Source organism: Monopterus albus, unplaced genomic scaffold, assembly GCF_001952655.1.
Source record: "Monopterus albus unplaced genomic scaffold, M_albus_1.0 scaffold11.1, whole genome shotgun sequence".
In the NCBI taxonomy this organism is placed as follows: domain Eukaryota; kingdom Metazoa; phylum Chordata; class Actinopteri; order Synbranchiformes; family Synbranchidae; genus Monopterus; species Monopterus albus.
The window spans coordinates 37,393-57,389 of NW_018127891.1; the positions used below are offsets into that span (position 1 = coordinate 37,393).

The following is a 19,997-nucleotide window of genomic DNA, read 5'->3' on the forward strand; positions in this document are numbered from 1 at the left end:
GTTAATGCAGCGTTTTCCTTTTGCATGTGTTTTCCGGTTAATGCAGCGTTTTCCTTTTGCATGTGTTTTCCTTTTGCATGTGTTTTTTGGTTTATGCAGCGTTTTCCTTTTGCATGTGTTTTGTTTAATGCCGCGTTTCTGTCTTGCATGTGTTTTTTTGATTAATGCAGCGTTTTCCGTTTGCATGTGTTTTGTTCAATACCGCGTTTGTGTCTTGCATGTGTTGTGTCTTTTGCATGTGTTGTGACCGTGTCGGCCACCGTAGGATTAATACTGCATGTCTCAGTCAGAAGTTAGCTACCTGCCACTTTCAGATTGAACCCCAGTTCATGTAAAAGTGTCAGGGCCCTGTCAAGGGGCTCCAGTACAGGGTCAATGAGGACAGCCTCCTTGGTGCTTGTGTCTGCCAGCAGGTACGTGTAGGTGCTGGACTCTGGCTCAAACAGCTGAACAAGAAACAACAACAATGACACAGCAAAAAATAAAGGATGGGAACAGGTTATGCATCTGTCTAGTGGTTGTGTGTTTGCGTGAGGAGACAGAGGAAGAAAGTAAGAGACAGGACATGACTGAGTTACATGCTGTTCATGCCCCTTTTCACTATTTGGAAAGTAAAGAACTTTCCTACAACAGATGACGTGACCCCACCAGAGCCCTGATCTCAACATCAGTCAGTCTGGGCAGACAAAAGGAGGCAGAGACAGTGAGATCAGCCTGAATCCACAGAAAAACTGTGGCAAGGTCTCCAGGATACTTAGTACAATTTAGACTATATGTTAAATGATTTTGTTTAATATCTTTGAGTGTGATCACTCAATATTTAATGAATTCCTCAACCAGCTTGTTTTTAACACTTTTGATTCCGTATCGTTAGAAGAGGATTTGGGAAATACTTCCAGATTTTGGGTGAGTGTTATGAAACCTTAAAGCCTTTGGCAAGTTTCAGTGTGAAACTATCAGCTCAGCTCTAATAGTCACGGAGCTGGAGCTAGGAAGCAAAATGCTGTATTCTACCAACAACAGAGCTACATGTCTACTTAGAATGATAATAAAATAATGCATTTAAAAGCAACTGATTGTCTGTTTAAGTCCGAGGTAATGACATAAATTTGCTTTAAAGATATCACAGCGCAACCTTCAGCTGTGGAAAAAACACTGTTGACAATGAATGTGTGTAATTTTGACCCGTCCTGCCCATTAAAAGATGTGGAACACGCAGGGGGTTAAAAAGTTCACTAACCCAAAGATCAGATAATGGCTAACACGCCTAGCTCACTTCTTATCGCAGTTACCAGCTGCTAGAGGCAGCAGTGTTTGGAAACCTGACAAAACATCCTCAAATAAAGCCAAACATCATAACCTACTTGTCTAAAGAACAGTCCTTGGGTCAGCGCCATCCTGGAGCTGTATCTCCTGCTGTTAGCTCGTAACAGGTCAACACTAACACCTATTCCAGGAGAAAGGTGCCTGCTCTGAGTTGCTGACGTGAAGCGGGGGACGCAGATCCCTAAGACCCGCGCGCTCTCTCTCTTCCTCCCCTACTTATAGACATGTAAGCCCCGCCCACACCGAGGGAAGCTATTCACCTCGCTTCGTTGGCTTTGTATTGAGTGACAGCGTGGTCTGTTTTACAAACAACGGAGAAATTCCTAAAACCTGCTAGCTGACATGCACTACCAACAAGACAAAAAAACCCAGAGTTACAGTTTTAAAGGCTGCTGAACAAAAAAACAAAGTGGGCCAGGGGCAAACAGGGATCCTGACACACAGTGTGCCTTCGTGTGCAGCAAGCATTTTGTCACTGTTAGGTCAAATATCCAAATGTCAGATACGGTTACTAGCTAAGTGAAAGCCTTTTGGCAGTATGTCATGGTTTGTGGATTAAATCAATGGCTTAGTGCATTGCCAATACACAGCTAAACATTCTAACAGCTCACTTGTCCCATCACTGGAGTTATCGACTGTAGGTGGAGCTCTGTTTTGGAAAAAGGGCTTCCCTCCTGCTGTGTTTTATCAAGCTACTGTAGGTAACTAAGGCACACAGACTGTATCACCAGAGAATTATCCCAGGAGGGCCAAATGCTTTGCCACCCAACACCAGCTGAGACACACGGAGACTTGACTCCTGCGTTTTCCTCTTTCTCACACGAAACGTAGGACGTTTGGATGCTGAACTCTCACCATGTGTCAACTATGTCAGTGTCGCTTCTAAAGCGGCTGCAATTTGCACCAATAGCCATTTTTGCATTAATAAAAGGCAAGATATGGGCTGGTCTACAAAACTCCCACGGGATAACTTCCTCTGCATACTCTACACAGGCCAGATAGGTGCACGACACTCAGTGATCTTGTTCCCGTAGAATTTGCACCAGATTACACTAAGACCTGTTGCTGCCCTCCATCTGCAGATGTCAGCATATAGGCTACAGTGTAACAGCTGTTTCCGGTCCTGAGCACATGATTTCAGTCATTACCTCAGATGCCTTAAGCGAGCTCAATGCATCCCTGTTCATTACTGACTGTTTTGGTGCCTGAACATCATCCATGCGCGCTCATAACGCACACTCACGCCACATACACAACAGGAGCGTGGAGTACAGCCACGCCCACATGACTCGGCAGGTTACAGTGAAATAATAGTGCTGTCACCTACTTCACTAAACAAAGAGATACTCAGGGGTTTGAGTTTACAAATCAATGGCAAAGTAAGGTTGCCTTGATTTTATTAGATATATATTTTATATCGGGAAAGATATACACACTGTGCACTGAATGAATACGAACTTGTCAGCGTCCGGCTGACAAATAAATGGTGACACTAATAAGTCTGATCAACATCCTGTGAGGCCCTCGAGTTTTGTAGGTGCAGTGTTTCTCTGTCCCTACTCCCTGTTCTCAGTGTAAAATACAGTCTTATGCAAAAGTTTAGGCACCCCTTGATAAATAACAGATTTTGGTGATTTTTTATTTGAACAGATGTTAACACAGTTTCTCTTGGAAATGGAAAAAATGCACAATATTTTCTGCAAACAGTGATGCATAGTTACTTCTTATGCCATAAATTGAACAAAAATAAAAAATAAAAACATTATTATGGCATGGTGCAAAAGTTTGGGCACCCTACACAATCAGTACTTAGTAACACCTCCTCTGGCAGATATCACAGCTTGCAAACGCTTTTCATAGCCAGCTAAAAGTCTTTCAATTCTTGTACTTGGGATCTTCTCCCATTCTTCCTTGCAAAAGGCTTCTAGTTCTGTAATATTCTTTGGTCGTCTTGCATGCACAGCTCTTTTAAGATCTACCCACAAATTTTCAATGATGTTTAAATCAGGGGACTGTGATGGCCATTCCAAAACCTTCAGCCTGCGTCTCTTGAGGTATTCCATAGTGGATTTCGAGGTATGTTTAGGATCATTGTCCTGTTGTAGAAGCCATCCTCTTTTCAGCTTCAGCTTTTTTACAGATGGTGTGATGTTTGCTTCCAGAATTTGCTGGTATTTAGTGGAATCCATTCTTCCCTCCACCCGTGCAATGTTTCCTGTGCCACTGGCTGCAACACAACCCCAGAGCATGATAGATCCACCCCCATGCTTAATAGTTGGCAAGGTGTTCTTTTCATGAAATGCTGCTCCTTTTTTTCTCCAAACATGCCTTTGCTGATTGTGTCCAAAGAGTTCTATTTTAACTTCATCAGTCCACAGCACTTGTTTCCAAAACGCATCGGGCTTCTGTAGATGTCCTGTTGCATACTTCAGACGTTGGATTTTATGATGGGGACGCAGATAAGGTTTTCTTCTGCTGACTCTTCCATGAAGGCCTTGTCTGTGCAAGCATCGCTGCACAGTGGAACGGTGCACCACCACTCCTGAGTCTGCTAAATCTTCCTGCAGGTTTTTTGCAGTCAAATGGGGGTTTTGATTTGTCTTTCTGACCAGCATACGAGCAGTTCTGTCCGAGAGTTTTCTTGGTCTTCCAGATCTCATCTTGACCTCCACAGTTCCCCTGATCTGCCATCTCTTATTTACATTTCTTACTGTGGAAACTGCAAGCTGACAACGCTTTGCTATCTTCTTGTAGCCTTCTCCTGCATTGTGGGCGTCAATAACTTTCATTTTCAGGGTCTTACACAGCTGCTTAGAGGAACCCATGGTTGCTGGGTGTCCACAAGTGTGTGCACAAGGTTTGAAGAGTCAAAGTATTTGTACAGCTTTGAAATTGGCATTTACCAATGACAGCTGTTGCTGTGCATCAGATCTAACGAGCTGATTAAGGTCTGATACCTTGTGAGAGACTTTGAGACTCTGGAACTCTTAGGGTGCCCAAACTTTTGCACCATGCCATAATCATGTTTTTATTTTTTATTTTTGTTCAATTTATGGCATAAGAAGTAACTATGCATCACTGTTTGCAGAAAATATTGTGCATTTTTTCCATTTCCAAGAGAAACTGTGTTAACATCTGTTCAAATAAAAAATCACCAAAATCTGTTATTTATCAAGGGGTGCCTAAACTTTTGCATAAGACTGTAAACACCTCGTACTTGATCTCTTGCTGGTGTCCTGCATTGGGGTTATCATAAATCTGGTATCTGATAACCATGGCAAACCCTGCATCTTGTTTTCGGCTGGTACTAAGACAAACGCCACTTGTGTTCCAGTTTTTTTTTAATTGTTATTTTATGGGGAAAATCATTATAGTATTTGTCTGATGTATTGCTAATGAAACTAAGTGCTGGTAGCAGTACTGCTGTGATGGAATAAAGCTACCTTATCCCATGTAGGCTGTGTTAATTAACACAGAGCAGTTTGATAAAATGCAACTTTAAAATAAAAGACTTCTTATTCCATGTTACACATTCACTGCTCTTCTCTAATCTCTGTAAAGTTCAAAGGCAAATTGCAATCAAGTCATTCCATAAGACTTGTACAACATGGAGCTGTTGATGCTGTACTTTTCTGCCCTTTTATTGTTGTTGTGATTGGGGAGGTCTGTAATGTTTGGTGGATTGCTTGGATTGCTGGAGGCCTGAGTGTGCATTTTCTTGCATATTTATCAGATGTGGTGTCACCAGTGTTAGTGATGAGACACACCTGTTACCCTTTTAGCAATTTGATTGGCCTTTAACCACATAAATGAAATTCAGTGAACTGCTATTTTAAATTCTAGCAAGAGTAAAAATGCGAGCATGAGTAGTTTCAGTAGAAACACTTTGGTACTGAAAAGCTCAGGATCAGTCCAAGATCATCTTACAGTTTACTACCACATGCACAGGCCTCTCTGGCAGAGGCATGTGGCTGAGTTTAGATGCTCCAAACGAACCTGTCTTACTGGCTGATGAGCCGTTAAAAGCTGCCTGAGAGCAGCACGTACAGCACGTCTGGAAATCCAGAAGCAGATTTCACTCTTCATTTCTTACCGATACAATGATACACACTTCAATAGACGCTCTTGTCTGTTAGACATCAAGAAAAACAGATGACAGTTGAACACAAACACTTTGCCATGACATTTTTTAACTTTCAGAATTTAAACTTGGACTCGGTGAGTCTGAATGTAAATAGCATAGCTCCAGTTTCCAGCTATGCAAAAAGGTAGGGGCAAGTAGCACTGGGTTGTGTGTATGTATGTGTGGGGGAGCGCTTGGCTAAATGAATCTGGAATCACTGCAAAGGCTAAATAACTGTGTTAAACCAGTTAAGCCTTCATGAATACAAATTAAACAATCAGTAACAACACAGATGAATAAAGATTTTAAAAACAGTCACATTCAAATTTTATAAAAATAAAAATCATTTTATCATGGTTTTCACCTCATGTACAGATCTTTTGCACCCATCCCTATCTCTAAAATTTAACTGATTGCATTCCAGTAGCGACATACCAAAAAGGACAGCAGCAATTCAAAAACAAATCTTACACCCTAGAGACAATAAAGCTCTTTATGGTTTGCATTTTTTTGGTAATCTTGCTAATTAAAAAAGGTAAACGTTAATCACTTTGTTATTATGTCGTTGATTGGATTAGAATTCTCCCCTTTTTCAGGACATTCAGACTTCGTGTACTCCACAAACCAGATTCGCAGGGACTGAAACATCTGCAAAGGAAAAATAAAACCAAACTTGTTTTAAGAAGCAGATGTTAATAAAGAAAGTTCAGTCCTCTGCACATAAGCCTGTGCAGTGAGGTGTCATAGCCTTGAAACAGTTTTGGCACAGGAATTATAATTATGGTTAATGATAACAAAGCATAGCTGGTGACTGGACCGTAAAGGAAATGGCTTGTCATACCTATTTTTTTAGGCTTGGGGAGATTCAGGTTGTTCATGATGTCTACGAACTCCTCCAAACTCTTCGTCAAGCGAGGGTTAAACTTGCGCTCCTCAGCAACTGTTGATGCTGTTTGACCTGATATGATACAGGAAGACAGATCAGTATGTCATCTATAGTAACATTGGTCTTAATGTTTACTAAATGCTGAACTTTACTAATCAGTACAAATATATATATTTATATACATCTTTTTGGTAAAGTGCAGAGAAATCACATGGTTCTGACAGACAACTGATAGAGATAGTATATAAATACAGATAATCATTGATACTGTGAAATATTTTAAAGCTAACATGTGACAGACTCTGGGATCCTGATCTTGGGTCATTTAATACAACTAGTAAATGAACAGCAAAATACAATTAATAAGGGCAAATTATTACAAGAGGCATGTGTGAAAAGCTTGTTCATACTTGTATTTTCACAACCACTCTTTCAAAAATGTGTGTACTCTATCAGTTTTAATTACTATGGCTGTAAAAATGTTGGCCATAGATTTAAAATACCAAGCTTTGCATAAACAGTTTTCACAACAGTGACACTAGGATACGATACAGAGATTCATATATGTGTGTTTTCAGCCAACCTTTGTAGTCATGTCCTGGGTAGATGAGGCAGTGGTCGGGCAAGGTGAAGATCTTCTGATGGATTGACTGGTAAAGCTTCTTAGCACTGCCTGGATTATAACACAAATCATATACAAAAATAACTAATGCAATACTGCCCTCTTGTGTTAATCTAGTAGAATTACAAAAAATAAAAGCTTTCACCTTTCCATAATGTGTCAGAAATAACAAATTCAGAAAAACAAGCATTTGAAAATGATTAGGACAAAGTAAAGGGGCATGTCTACCCTGCTGGAAATCTGTCCTGCCACAGCCTCTGATGAGCAGAGCGTCCCCAGTAAAAGCCATGCTCCGATCCCCAGTCACCAGCGTCACACAACCATCAGTGTGTCCTGGGGTCTCCACCACTGTCAGATACTAGAGGAGCGAGGAGACAAAAGGTAAACTCAGGGCAATTTATTTTACCAAGTAATTTTAACTAGAAGTTCTGGACGTATTTCAAATGTTAGAGAAGCAGGCTGAAACACATCCAAGATGTAAAGCATGCATGGGTGTGTCTTTAAACAGGTCGTTACCAAGCTCAAAGACAGTCAGATAAAGACTTAGAATACAATACTGCAGTTTACAGTTTGTCCCCATTGACACATTTAAGCCTAAACACAGTCATTCTCTCTAAATCGAGGGCGGTATGGATTGATTTTATGTCACGCGTTACACCGGTCTGCCTCACTTGTTTTCCAAAGGTGATCTTGTCTCCCTCTGACAGGTGAATATCTGCAGAGGCACCGCTGAATTTTGAGATTGCGCTCTTCAGCCCGGCCAGCCTTTTCTTCATCAGCCCAGTGCTTGTGATGTGGTCCGCATGACAGTGGGTGTTCACTTTCAGGAAGAGAATAAAGGACGATTCATCTCAGGGTTTAGAAATTATTCAGGAGCAGTATAAAAGTTGGTGGAATCATTTTGTGACTATATACTTCATGTTTTTACATTTTACTAAATGCTTCTTATGTTTTATGTATGAAAAACATGGAATCCGTCATAGTAGTGAATATTAATGTATTTTAAATGGAATTGTGAATATTAATTGTAGTCATACTGCCAAGGCCCTTGGGATCTTGTGACACAGTAACCCTAAATCTGCAGTATACAGTTGTCTATGAGCCTGACCTATCAGAGTGCATGGTCTTGGGAATGTGAGGTTTCATACATGCACAACAAAACTACCACAGATGTGACTTTTCCAGGGAGAAATTAACCTTGCTCATGAAAAAGATTGAGCACAATTAGCAACACACTCTGAAAAGTCTGCCCAAAACGGTGTGTTGCAGCACAGGGCTAATTTACCTTGAGTCCACCTATTTATTACAGTTAACTGGATAATGTGCAGTGTGACTGAATGTATTTGTCAATGAAGATGATGGGACACAGGATTTTAAAGCTGTCTGGATTATACGGTGGCCGACACGGTCACAACGCATGCAAAAAACACAACACATGCAAGACACAAATGCGGTATTGAACAAAACACATGCAAACGGAAAACGCTGCATTAACCAAAAAAACACATGCAAGACAGAAACGCGGCATTAAACAAAACAGTTTTGTTTACAGCACTTTGTTAATCGATTCATATAAACCAGACATGGTGTTATTTTTTGAAAGGATGCTAACTTTATTTTAATGCCTAAACCTTTGACCATACACCGGTCCCCATCAGCCTGATGACACACAGGACAAACGGCTGCTGCTGCCAAAGTCAGAGATGAAGTGTGGAGCTGTCTTCTGTTGTCTATTTCAGACTAGCCAGCGGCATGCAGCCCTAACAATGCCGTGTTTTCAGCATTAATGCAATACAATATACGCGTTTGTTTAAAAAGTTCAGTCACACAAGGATCAATCCGATAACCTAGTTTAGCTCAAAGTAAACAAAGTACGCTAACGCTAGCTAAGCCTAGCTTACTTCTGACTGCCGCCGACGTTAGTAATGTCGGCAGTGTTTAGAAACCTGACAAAACAACCGTAACTACAGCCGAACATCACAACCTACAGCGAACCTACTTGTCTGAAGAGTAAGCCTTGGCTCAGCGCCATCCTGGAACAGTACCGTCTGCTGGCAGCTCGTAGCGGGTCGACGTCAGCACCTCCGCAGGGAGAGAAGTGCCCGCGATCGGCTGCAGCGTAGCTCGAGCCCTCGGTGTTAGTTCTGAGGCGAAGCGTGAGAGCCAGAGCCCTGTGAACGGGTCTCGCTTTGTTTATGATCGAGCACATTGTCGTTTTTCTGTATTTTTCTCCCTGTATCACCAGAGAATTATCCCAGATAGGACAAATGCTTTGCCAACCAAAACCAGCTGAGACGCACGGACACACGACTCCTGAGTGTGTGCGGCTCGGAGCTGAGGAGTGGCAGCGTTTTCCTCTCCCTCACATGAAACGTCAGACGTTTGGATGCTAAACTCTCACCATGTGCCAACTATGTCAGTGTTGCATACTTTTAATGTGGCTGCACTTTCTGCCAACAACACTTTAGCATTCTTTGTCTTTATAATTGATAAGATATGGGCTTTTCTACAAAGCTCCCACAGGCCAACTTCCTCATACTGTGTGTACACAGGCCAGATAGGTGCACGACACTCAGTGATCTTGTTCCCGTAGAATTTGCACCAGATTACACTAAGACCTGTTGCTGCCCTCCATCTGCAGATGTCAGCATATAGGCTACAGTGTAACAGCTGTTTCCGGTCCTGGGCAAGAAGACATGGTTTCAGTCATTACCTCTGATGCCTTAGAGCTCTTATAATACATCCATGGTCATTACTATTATACATCCATGGTCATTACTCACTATATACTGTACTATAATAAGTTCATGCGCGCTCACAACGCACACTCACGCCACATACACAACAGGAGCTTGGAGTACAGCCACGGCCTACGTGACTGTTGACATATACTTAAAGAGACAACACCCATATTATCTGGTTACAGTGAAACAAAAGCGCTGTCACCTGATATTGTAAAATGCCTTTTACAGGAAATTACCCAGGGGTTGAAGTAAGGTTATTTTGATTGTATTATTGCTCTTATACTTTATACCGTCAATATGTACAGTATGCACCGAGTAAGATATTTTATAGTTGAAATACAAACTTGTCAGTGCTTGATTGACAAACACTTGGTGACTAATAAGTCTAATCAACATCCTCTGGGGGCCTTGGCTTAATATTTGTAGTTGCTCCTGACTGCAGATTCATTATTTTCCCATCCAGGACTGAAATTATTAGCTAAGGGTGATTTTGTGGCGTTATTCTAATATCTGTCAGATAATGATAATGATAGTGAAACTAATTGGTGGCTGCAGAATAAAACTACCTTATCCCAGGTTTTCTGTGTTAGTTACTTAACCCAGAAAGCCAGAGAGCGTTTTTTTTTATTACAACTTTAAAATAAAGGATGTTTATTGCATGTTATGTCTTCACTCTCACTGCTCTTGTGTTTAATTTCTCTCTGTAAAGTAAAATAAAAGCAAACAGCAAAAAAGTACTTTTTTGTTTTTTAAAAAGGAGGTCGATATGAACTAAAAAACTTTAGGTCTTAAAAGCATATTCTGACAGAGCCCCATCATCAGACTGGCTGCAACACAGGGGATGGAGGAGCTGTTGTTATTGTTCTTTAATGGAACAAAATTCTTACAGTGCTATTTATTGGTTGACATGTAGTTATCTGCTAATATCAGTCTGGCCAATTTATAAGTCTGGTGTAATACATGTGAGCCTGTTACCATCATATTAGTGATTTCTATGTCTCTGCGGCAGCGATATCCACAGTGAGAGGCGTTGTGTTGTCGGGTTGGCCATCCATTTGTCTGTATGGCCCATTCTTGTGACTGTGATATCTCAGGAGGGCGTTGAGGGAATTTCTTCAAATTTTGCACAGATGTTTACTTGGAGTTAAGAATGAAGTGATTAGACTTTGGTGGTCAAAGGTCACTGTGCCCATTCTCGTGAATTTGACTGGTTGGCAGAGGCATACAACTGCGAAGCGATAATGCTAATTGTTCATATTATAATCAACAGTAGAAACAAGCAGAAACAATTCATTTATGTCTTTATTGTCAATTGTCTCATTGTCTATGTGTCAGCCATGTGATGGACTGGCAACCTGTCCAGGATGTTCCCCACCTCTCGACCAGTGTCAACTGGGATTGGCTCCACCCCAAGAGTCAATCAAGGTTGTTGTGGTTTCCTCTGATTTCTTTGCTTGATCCTGCAGCAAAAATACAATTGAATAGATCAATATTCAAATTGTTTCTCCTCCTGAGTTTGAAAATAAAAACAATCCATTTTTGAAACAACTTGTAAGTCATATGTTTTCCCAGTTGATATTTAATTTTGGACAGCAACCAAACAGCTTCTCCAGTCTGTTTGTTTCATATGTACACAGTAACACACTGAATATGTTAATGACTGTTAACCGAACAAAGCAAGAAATACCTGTATGAGCACATCACCCTAGACTCTGAAGAAATGTGAGCGCATTTGTTGTGATTTAAAAAAAAACAACTTATTGATTAATTGAGAAAACAGTATTAATTGATATTGAATAAATCAGCCATTAATTGCAGCCTTAACAGAGCGGGTGCCTGACCGTGATCATGACATATTTATAAAGGGTAGCAGAGGGGACATCACTTCTTATGGTACCTCAATATATCCTTCAGCCCAGCGGATCAGTTGAGTTACTCTGCTGTAGACGCCAGGCTTATTGGGCCGTCCACAGCCCTCTCCCCAGCTCACCACCCCTGCTAGCCTCCAGTCCCCTTTTTCTGTCTGACACACCAGGGGTCCACCACTGTCCCCCTGAAGACACATACAAATCATTTAGCAAACATTTTAGATCACACATCAAACGTGTGCCCAACGGCAACTAAAGTAACACTGCTGATCTATTATAAAGATAAAACAATCTTCATTAACTGGTTAGACAGGTTTATTAGGAAATTTTATGTCATGGAACGTATACCTGACAGGAGTCCACCCCTCCCTCCATGCTGCCAGCACAAATCATTCGAGGAGTTAGGAGCACACCATAGACATTTGGGCTGGAGCAGACAGACTGAGCTATTACCGTCACCTGAGCCTGTCTTAACTCATTGGACACAAAGGCTGACAAAAAAAAAGAACAAAAAATGAAATAAAAAAAGACCAGGCAGTAAATGTGATGTAAGTGGATGAACCAAACTGAGGTAATAAACTAAAGGAGTGCAGCCAACAAGACTAATAAAAGCCTTGCAAACTGAGCAGGCCTCGTAACTTCCAGGGGGCACCCACAGGAGCAAAATACAATGATGAAGTTTTGCTTTCATGTTGTTTCTTCATTTAAAAGTTTAAATTATGCTTCTTCTCAGAACAAAATATGCAAGAGTGAAACTGTATTAAAATATTTCTTTGAACATTTGTGCTTTTTTGTTCCTTTCGCTGATTTTGAATTTTAGTTGGCTGTTGCTCCTAATGTTTGGTTTCATGGGAAAACACATTGATTTGCTGTCAGGTACAAGTGGCACAGTCAGTGAGGCTCTGTGTCGATGTAACACACCTCCTTCCTCGACAGTTCCCCAGCCTGTGATCCAACAGGCCGCTCCGGGAAGAAAGGACTCACTTGAGCGGGGTAAACAGACTGATCGCATGCTGCCTGCAAACAATACAACACTAGGAATTGAGCAAATATGGGAGAATTAAAAGAATAAAAACAGCTATGAATAACATTGAGTCAACTATATGCTAGCCACCATGTTTCACCACAACATTTGGTACAGCAATAAATCAGACATAAGATTTAACAATATTGCTTATTTAACATTAATATACTGCACATCAGTACGTTGATTGTAATTTAAAAAAATCTTTTTCTCAGGATATTAATTTCTATACAATAATGAAATAAACTGTACTGTGGATTTTGAATAATAATGGCATGTTAACAGAAAAATATTTGAGCTAAGCTAAGAATTTGTTTAGTTTAGTCTATATAATTTGAAATAGTTTGCTTGACTTTTAAAAAGATCTATCAAAAAAGTCTAGTTTGGTATCTTGAAAACAAACTCAAGAACCTATTATGCAGTTTAAACACAGTTTGTTTTTGCGAGTCCTGCAGACAGATGGCGCCAGCTCTTTCTTACCTCTCATGTCTATGTCAGTGACAGTGCGCAGTAGGCCCAGGTCATAGTCATTAGTGTTTGTGTTGAACTGGGGGTGATAAAGGACCTGCAGTGCTCTGTAACGTTTCCCCAGAGAGTTGTCTGCGATGTTGACTGTGTCCACCACCACCGACCAGTCAGCCACTTCAAAAATGTTTGTGCTGAGGAAACAGCAGTGTCACAGACAAGTAGCCCCAGTGTGCATTGAATAATGCCTGGTTTTATCTTATGTGATCGTCTACTATGCTGATGCTGTCTGGTCTTGGTATGGTAAAGCAGTATTGTCTTGTACAGTATACAGTATGTGTCACTGGCATAAAAAACAAAAATACAGCATAAATCAATGTGCAGTGAATTCGTGTCCAAGAACTGTGTGTAATTGTAATTCCTAAAAGGTTCATTGATTCCAGTCCATTTTGGCCCTTTGTCAGGTACAAAGGTAACAAAAAAACTCCAAATGTTGTTAATTGCTTTGTTTAGAATGTAATTCCAATTAATTTACATTACTGCTTTGTAAATGCTAGTAAATCATAGTTCACCAGACTGCAATATTTCTGGTTAAGATATTTTTTTCAGGACTATAAACATTTTAATGAGCTGCTTGCAGCCTGAAGTCATGCTCAAAATGTCTGTGGACTCAAAACCCAAATTGAAAGGTTTGCTATTGATAGAGAGCTCCTGCAGAGCTGTGATTTTTTTAAATTCTGCTGTTCTGGATGCAAATTACACTGATTGAGGTGTTTATTTGGTATCAAAATCTTTAAAAAATATCTGCTTTCAACTGAATCCGTTAGCTCAGAAAACTGGACTCAAATAATTTGGTCTTGACATCCCAGTGAGAGCTTTGTATGTACAGCTCTGGCACTTGCTGGGTTCATCTAATTTTGAGCTCCCTGAGTGTAATTACACCTGGCTCTATCAGCCGAAGTGAAAACCATTTGCCTTTATAATCAGCCCCTCTGTCCACCTCTTACTCAACAATGCAGTGAGCCGCAGTGATGATCCAGTGAGGGGAGATGATGGCACCTCCACAGATGTGTCTCTTTCTGCACTGCACGCTGACCTGCCAACCCCACATGTCTTTTGATGCCACTGAACCCCCAACAATACGCCGGCCATCATTGACATATGTGCAGTCTGGGGGGGAGAAAATGACGAAGGTCAGTATGGTGAATAAAAAATCTAAGACAGAAAGTACAGACATGCAGTAATAACTACCCTTATAAAAGTCCACCATGATTGTTGAATTCAGTAAAAATGTATTAGCAGTTTAAAATAATGAATGATTATGCTAGTACTGAAGTAAAACCCCTTCCATGATAAGGCTATTAAACATATAAACACTGCTGCACATACTGTACACACACATTAATGAATATTTTCTTTTTACCTTGACTGATGTTTCCTATCTGGTCCATTGGGTTCTTAGACAAAAAAGGCACCTGAGCTGGGATGCTGCAGTTCCCTTGTACGCCACAGGAAGGCGGCGTTTTACTCAACTCAGAGGGGAATACCAGGAACTTGACTAATGTAAAGAAACAAGAAAAACAGTGGGATAACAAAAAGTTAACTCAGCTAGATAGTGAAGCATTTCAGATGTAAAACCATTAAAGCAAGAAACACCCCTTATACTGCGTGCCCTCATTCTTGAAATAACAGTTTTATGAATAAAGACTCAAAACTGACATGACATTTTACATTTGAACCTCTGCAATTGATGTTATTAATAACACCTCTCTGAGCCTGCACATTAGCAGGGACTTCATTGTTTTACAGAGATGCTGCTGTTTACCATAGATAGTAAACTGGTATGGTATTAATCAAAGATTAAAAAAAGACAAAGAAAACTGAACTTGCTTAGTTTTATTATATCCTCAATAAAGTGGGACAGGTCTTTGTGTCCTGAGTGTTAATGCTGTATCAATAGAATGCTAGCACACTGTTAACTGGGTCACTCTGTACAAGTACAATCTGACAGGTACAGTATGTTACCTAAGAGAGCAGTGGTGATGGCCAGTGTGATGAAGATAGTGAAGCCCACGATCAGGAATAGATGACAAGATGAACAGCCTCGAGACTCTGCATTTACAAGAAAATAAACCAAAGCAATAATTCTGTAAACTGTGTAATGGAGGGGGTTATTTTTCAAAATAATGAGTAGTGATTTACGTAAATCAGGTTCCACTGCAAAGAGTTAAGAACCGTCTTAGTAGGCTAAGCAATTAATAGTGTGGTAATTTGAGTTATGTTACTTTTGGGAATATAATTTAAAATCTTACTTAATTACATCCTTATTAAACAGCATGTTATCAAGAGTCCAGCTTTATCCAATTAATCTCCATATAACTAATTGATTTGCATAATACAACCCATTTTAGTAACGTGTAAATTTCAGTTTACAGTTTACAAATCTAGGCTACCTTACAAACTTACTAACAGCAGGTGTAAACAGCGCCAGATGTATAGCATCAACATACTTGGAATAACTCATTTTATGATGCCTTTTAAGTTGATAAGACAAATTTTATAGTAGACATGTATGCATTGAGGCATTCAGGAGCTACAGAGCAACATTAACATTAATAAGGAGTCTTGTTTTGGCCAACATGGCAACAAAAACAAAACACTTTCTCTGTTTTTGGTTTCTACCAGCTCCTGAGGAAAATGTTTGGATGATATTTGCAGCATTGTTTTCACATTGATACATGATGTCCTGATACAATTTATCAATAGAATAGTTCATGATAATAGAGCACTTGTAAAAATCTAGTAATCATTACCAAGCACACCAAATAAAGTTAAATACAGTATATAAAAACACAGCACGACATGTATTCATAACACACACCACAGAGGAAGAGAATGCCTGACAGAAATGGTGTACTGTAAGAAATATCCTGAAACAATAGACTGAGCTGGTCAGCGTAGCATTCAGAGGCAAACTGCCCACAGTCTTTGGGCTGTCACTGTCAAGAGCTTCATCATCAAAGTACTACATTCAGGGGAAGTGAGTCAATTTAGGACAGAACATATTCATAATATGAGGTACAGCATGAGCTGCCTGCAATTTCTTGTAGGTAAAAAAGTGTGAAATCAAGTTTATGCTTGACTGACGCTGGTGTAAGGTGAAACCTCTTGTTACTGTCATTTTGATAAAAGCCTCAGGACAGCATCAAGCAGAAGCAGCAGGACATATGGAAATGTTTTGGCAAATCTCAGGGTGAGTGAACTGTGAACTCTGAGAAGTAATGTATGCTTCTTTGCCTAAAAGTTTGACGTTACAGGATGCTACATACACTATAAATGTACACTATACACATACTGCATATACCAAACTAAAAATGTGACCATTTTTCTCCATATATAAAAATAAAGGAGAAGCTGAGGTGCTGGGTGGCTTTACCCTCCTCTACAAGCCTGAAACCGAAACACAGTGGATATGCTAAAGCAAATGAGAGACAATGAAATATAAATGAAATCTAGTCACCACTGCCATAGCTCTTAAAAAGATATCTGATAGAATCAGTAGTATTGGATTGAGGTTAAATAGCAGTAACATTAGCACAGCATTATTCCACATTAAGGCTTTACTTCTGGGGCTTTAAACAGCTGGCTCAGCACTCCATGTTTTATAGAAACCTGGAGAAATATTAATATATCTATTGTGCCCATGAACTCATAAAACACTCTGGGACTTTGGATTGAGGAAGGAGTTATTATTATTATGTTGCAGAGGCTGCTGTCTAAGGAGAGGCTGAAAAATAGCAACCGACGCACTTTAACTAATGTTAAAGAGCAGTGCGCAACAGAAGCAATCCTATATGGACAATACTAATGATAAATGAAGCTAGAACATAGGATGCTATCAACAGGATCTCAAAAAGAGACAGAGCAAAAGTGTTTCTAGCACCTCTGAAAAACTGGCAAGGCAGATTATATAGTAGGAGGTGTAATCTGCTGTTTATTATAGTTACTCTAAAGGATAAAGGTCCTGTATGTCATCACTTGAAAAAAATACCTGGGGAACAGGATGAACAGACTTGTTTGTGCAGTGTGTGTTTAGTGCCCATTGCATTAGTGAAACAGTCATGTAACATCTTTTATGATTTGAGAAAATATTCAACTTTTTAAATAGGCTGTGGTGTGTGGGTTTTTAATGCATCCATGGAGATTAATTATCTTTACACAGCAGATCAGCTTTTCAGTGGTGCCAAACGTACGAGTGTAGATCATTAATGCGACTGCTTTCACTCAACTCTGTAATGACTAAATAATTTAGCAGTCTGCTGACTATTAGAGATGCAGCAGCAGATGATCATTTAGATTTAAAAGCAGCACTGACAAACACGGGTAACAAACACCAGTAATCTTAGTGTAAAGTGTCTACATGAATTGTATGTTAGATGTAAGAATTCATCTTTTGGACTGAACTGTGCAGTTGGATGTTACAATATCACCTTGAAATACAGTGAATTACAGCCTTAATTGTCTGACTAGAGTTATATGGTCCCAACCAAACCCACCTGATCAAGGAACTAATTTCTCTTAATTTCCTGTCTTGATGCCATTGATTAATGATCAGCCTTCTTTATGAAAGCAAAGGAAACTTCAGTGTGCTAACACGTACATGGTGGCCCACCACCAGCATTTCCTGTGACCTTGTCAACTCGCCCTAGGTGATGGATATTAAAAAAGCTGAAAATACTACCATGAATAAAAATCCAATTAGCTTCATAAGAACTGAATGAAAGCAACACCTATTAATTGTACTGACAAGAATTTGTGTCTTTTGTTATATGACAAAAGAGCAATAATTGCAAAAGTATAAGTAAAAGTTGGATTCTGTATGAGCATATATATGGCCAATAGTATGTGGACAACCATTTTTGCACATTTTGTGTAATTTTGGCTTACTTTTACAAGCCCGGCTGTGCCCACATAATGTTACCTTTTGTGTGTTATTTGTGCTTTAATCATGAGTGTTGCATGGCTGTTTAATGCTGCAGTGCTTTAGGCCTGGACTGGTTTAAAACAAAATCCATGCCAGGTTTGACTTTTTCTGGGCTTCATCAAAACTCCTCTTTGAACCATCATCCTTAATTTTTTACTATACCTGGCTCTTCATTAGGCTGATCTTTGGGTAATATGAGACTCACTGATCCCTCCTCCAGTGGTCCTCCTTGATGCAGACAGGGTTTTTTCATCTTTGTCCTCTGAGGGAGCAGGGGAAGAGGATGGAGTTTTTGGAAGTTGAGGCTTTGATGTTACTTCAGAAAAAGATGGAAACTCTAGGAATATGTTTCCATTAGCTGCGGGTTTATAGTGAGGTAGGATTGTATGGACTGTAGTAGGAACCAGAGATGATACACTCAGTACTTCACAACTGTTTGGCCCTTGAAAGGATGTCGTTGCCCAGAGCTCAAGAGAAGGATAGATTGATGCAACTGGCTGCTGTGCATCAGAAGTGCTGGTGCTGCCTGTCTGGAAATCCATACTGTTCTTGTCATTGGTAGCAGTCACAAAACGTAGTGCGAGTTTACTGTTAGGGTTAATGTTCTTCAGGTGATATTTGTTACTAGCTGTGTACACGTTTTTGTCTGGAAAAGACCGGCTAGGGTTCAGACATGGCTGAACTGAGAGGAGAGATGTGAGGTGAACAAAAACCCTGAAACCTTAGCTGGGTCCTGCAAAAGAAACAAAGACAGACTCAAAACATGAGCTTGGAAGAATGAATCTGAAAGTAACTTTGAGAAAGAGCTGATATTTTTGCATAATATGCAAGTCTAATGTGGCCTTCTGTCTTATACTGCTCAAAACCGAACTTTGTAAATTGCTTCTTTTAAAGCAGATGTCAAATGGATTAAGCCTGTTTAAGCTATATGTAGCTTTAAACTGAATTTCCCAAGAAAAATTAAAAGGATGACATGATTAACATCCAAAACAAAACAAAACAAAACCTAATCAGCTGTTCTGAGAAAAACACAAGTGAATCTAAAAAAACCTGAATCCATTAGCAAATGCAAAATAAAGCCACAGATGGTAGTTATACTGCTTCACTTGTTTTAACTTCTTTTCATTACTACTAACTGCACAAAAAAGACAACTGAGATTGTACACAGTGTACTACACCCTCCATGACTGCCTGACATTATCACATCACTGTACTTTTTTCTGACTCTAGACACTTTCTCAAGAGCTCTCACCTGAATGTCAGCATGTCTCATTTTCACTTGTATGCCTGGAATTATTCATCCGAATGTGCCTCCTCTGCTTATCAAAACAGCTTGTGCCACAGCAGGGAAAAGAAATGCATCACTGCCGCACCATCACTGACAGGACTCCGAAGATGTCGGCTTGCTCTGGTGCATCATTAATCCAGAGTTATCTTCCCCGTCATCATTCAGCAGTTTGTCACTTGTTCTTTTTTGCATTTCTGCTGCTCTCCTCCCCGCCCCTCAGTTACCACTTAATCCTTGCATAGTGTGACACTCTTTAGCACCTTCCTCCTTCCATTCTTCTCTATTTCCATTTCCAACTTAATCGTTATCCGCTGGTCAGAAGAGGCGAGGCTCCAGCTGTCAGGTCAGTAACAGATATGTGCACTCATGTCATCGAGCGCCTATGAAATATGCATGGAGATAATTGTGAGCTTGGGTCAGAGTTTAACAACAAAAGGTAATGTACACCACATGACTGACTTGCTCCCGCTCACAAATACTGAGAAACATAATGGCAGCAGACAGACACACATACAGTCAAAGAGTTGAATTTCACATAGTTGAAAGATGGATCCAGTAATCATAACTCTTACTATGCATCTGTAGAGGCACAAGTGTGTGAGTCTGTGTGTTTATGTCAAGCCTTCTTGGTGATACTTTGTTCATCCTATAATGTTACCACATCAGA

General features: G+C 40.1%; 3 protein-coding genes across 4 annotated transcripts in view; all 3 read right to left on the reverse strand.

Moving 5' to 3' along the window:
* The window catches only part of ethe1 (ETHE1 persulfide dioxygenase), a 17,541-nt gene extending 7,909 nt beyond the window's left edge, over nucleotides 1-9,632 (reverse strand). The window contains exons 1-2 of one of the 2 annotated variants that reach the window (XM_020590220.1): nucleotides 1,365-1,530; nucleotides 302-446 (exon numbers count right to left, since the gene is read on the reverse strand). In XM_020590220.1, coding sequence (XP_020445876.1) covers nucleotides 302-446; nucleotides 1,365-1,397 — 178 coding nt within the window. In that variant the 5' untranslated portion in view covers nucleotides 1,398-1,530. Of the gene's footprint in view, nucleotides 1-301; nucleotides 447-1,364; nucleotides 1,531-8,956 lie in introns of those variants that run through there. The other variant, XM_020590218.1, reaches the window with a different exon arrangement.
* On the reverse strand, nucleotides 4,557-8,263 carry LOC109954711 (persulfide dioxygenase ETHE1, mitochondrial-like). The gene is made up of 6 exons (XM_020590221.1): nucleotides 8,243-8,263; nucleotides 7,629-7,777; nucleotides 7,186-7,315; nucleotides 6,919-7,008; nucleotides 6,291-6,407; nucleotides 4,557-6,097 (listed from the first exon to the last, which is right to left on the reverse strand). Exons 2-6 carry the CDS (start codon nucleotides 7,731-7,733, stop codon nucleotides 6,051-6,053), a joined length of 489 nt encoding a protein of 162 aa, XP_020445877.1. The 5' UTR covers nucleotides 7,734-7,777; nucleotides 8,243-8,263; the 3' UTR covers nucleotides 4,557-6,050.
* Nucleotides 9,633-10,881: 1,249 nt separating the features above from the next.
* Nucleotides 10,882-18,295, reverse strand: LOC109954732 (transmembrane protease serine 6). The gene is made up of 9 exons (XM_020590259.1): nucleotides 18,205-18,295; nucleotides 15,084-15,170; nucleotides 14,482-14,616; nucleotides 14,066-14,228; nucleotides 13,074-13,252; nucleotides 12,491-12,586; nucleotides 11,918-12,060; nucleotides 11,599-11,754; nucleotides 10,882-11,161 (listed from the first exon to the last, which is right to left on the reverse strand). Exons 1-9 carry the CDS (start codon nucleotides 18,293-18,295, stop codon nucleotides 11,090-11,092), a joined length of 1,122 nt encoding a protein of 373 aa, XP_020445915.1. The 3' UTR covers nucleotides 10,882-11,089.
* Between the last annotated feature and the right edge of the window lie 1,702 nt (nucleotides 18,296-19,997).

Excerpts from the sequence above, each read along its gene's own strand:
- LOC109954711 (XM_020590221.1), bottom strand. The coding sequence starts at position 7,733 with ATGAAGAAAAGGCTGGCCGGGCTGAAGAGCGCAATCTCAAAATTCAGC. Across the intron at positions 7,316-7,628 it reads AGATCACCTTTGGAAAACAA|TATCTGACAGTGGTGGAGAC; the intron begins GTGAGGCAGACC and ends TCGCTCCTCTAG. Across the intron at positions 7,009-7,185 it reads CAGGACAGATTTCCAGCAGG|GCAGTGCTAAGAAGCTTTAC; the intron begins GTAGACATGCCC and ends GTTATAATCCAG.
- LOC109954732 (XM_020590259.1), bottom strand. The coding sequence starts at position 18,295 with ATGAAAAAACCCTGTCTGCATCAAGGAGGACCACTGGAGGAGGGATCA. Across the intron at positions 12,061-12,490 it reads GGGAACTGTCGAGGAAGGAG|CCTTTGTGTCCAATGAGTTA; the intron begins GTGTGTTACATC and ends TTTTTTTGTCAG. Across the intron at positions 11,755-11,917 it reads GAGGGGTGGACTCCTGTCAG|GGGGACAGTGGTGGACCCCT; the intron begins GTATACGTTCCA and ends ATGTGTCTTCAG.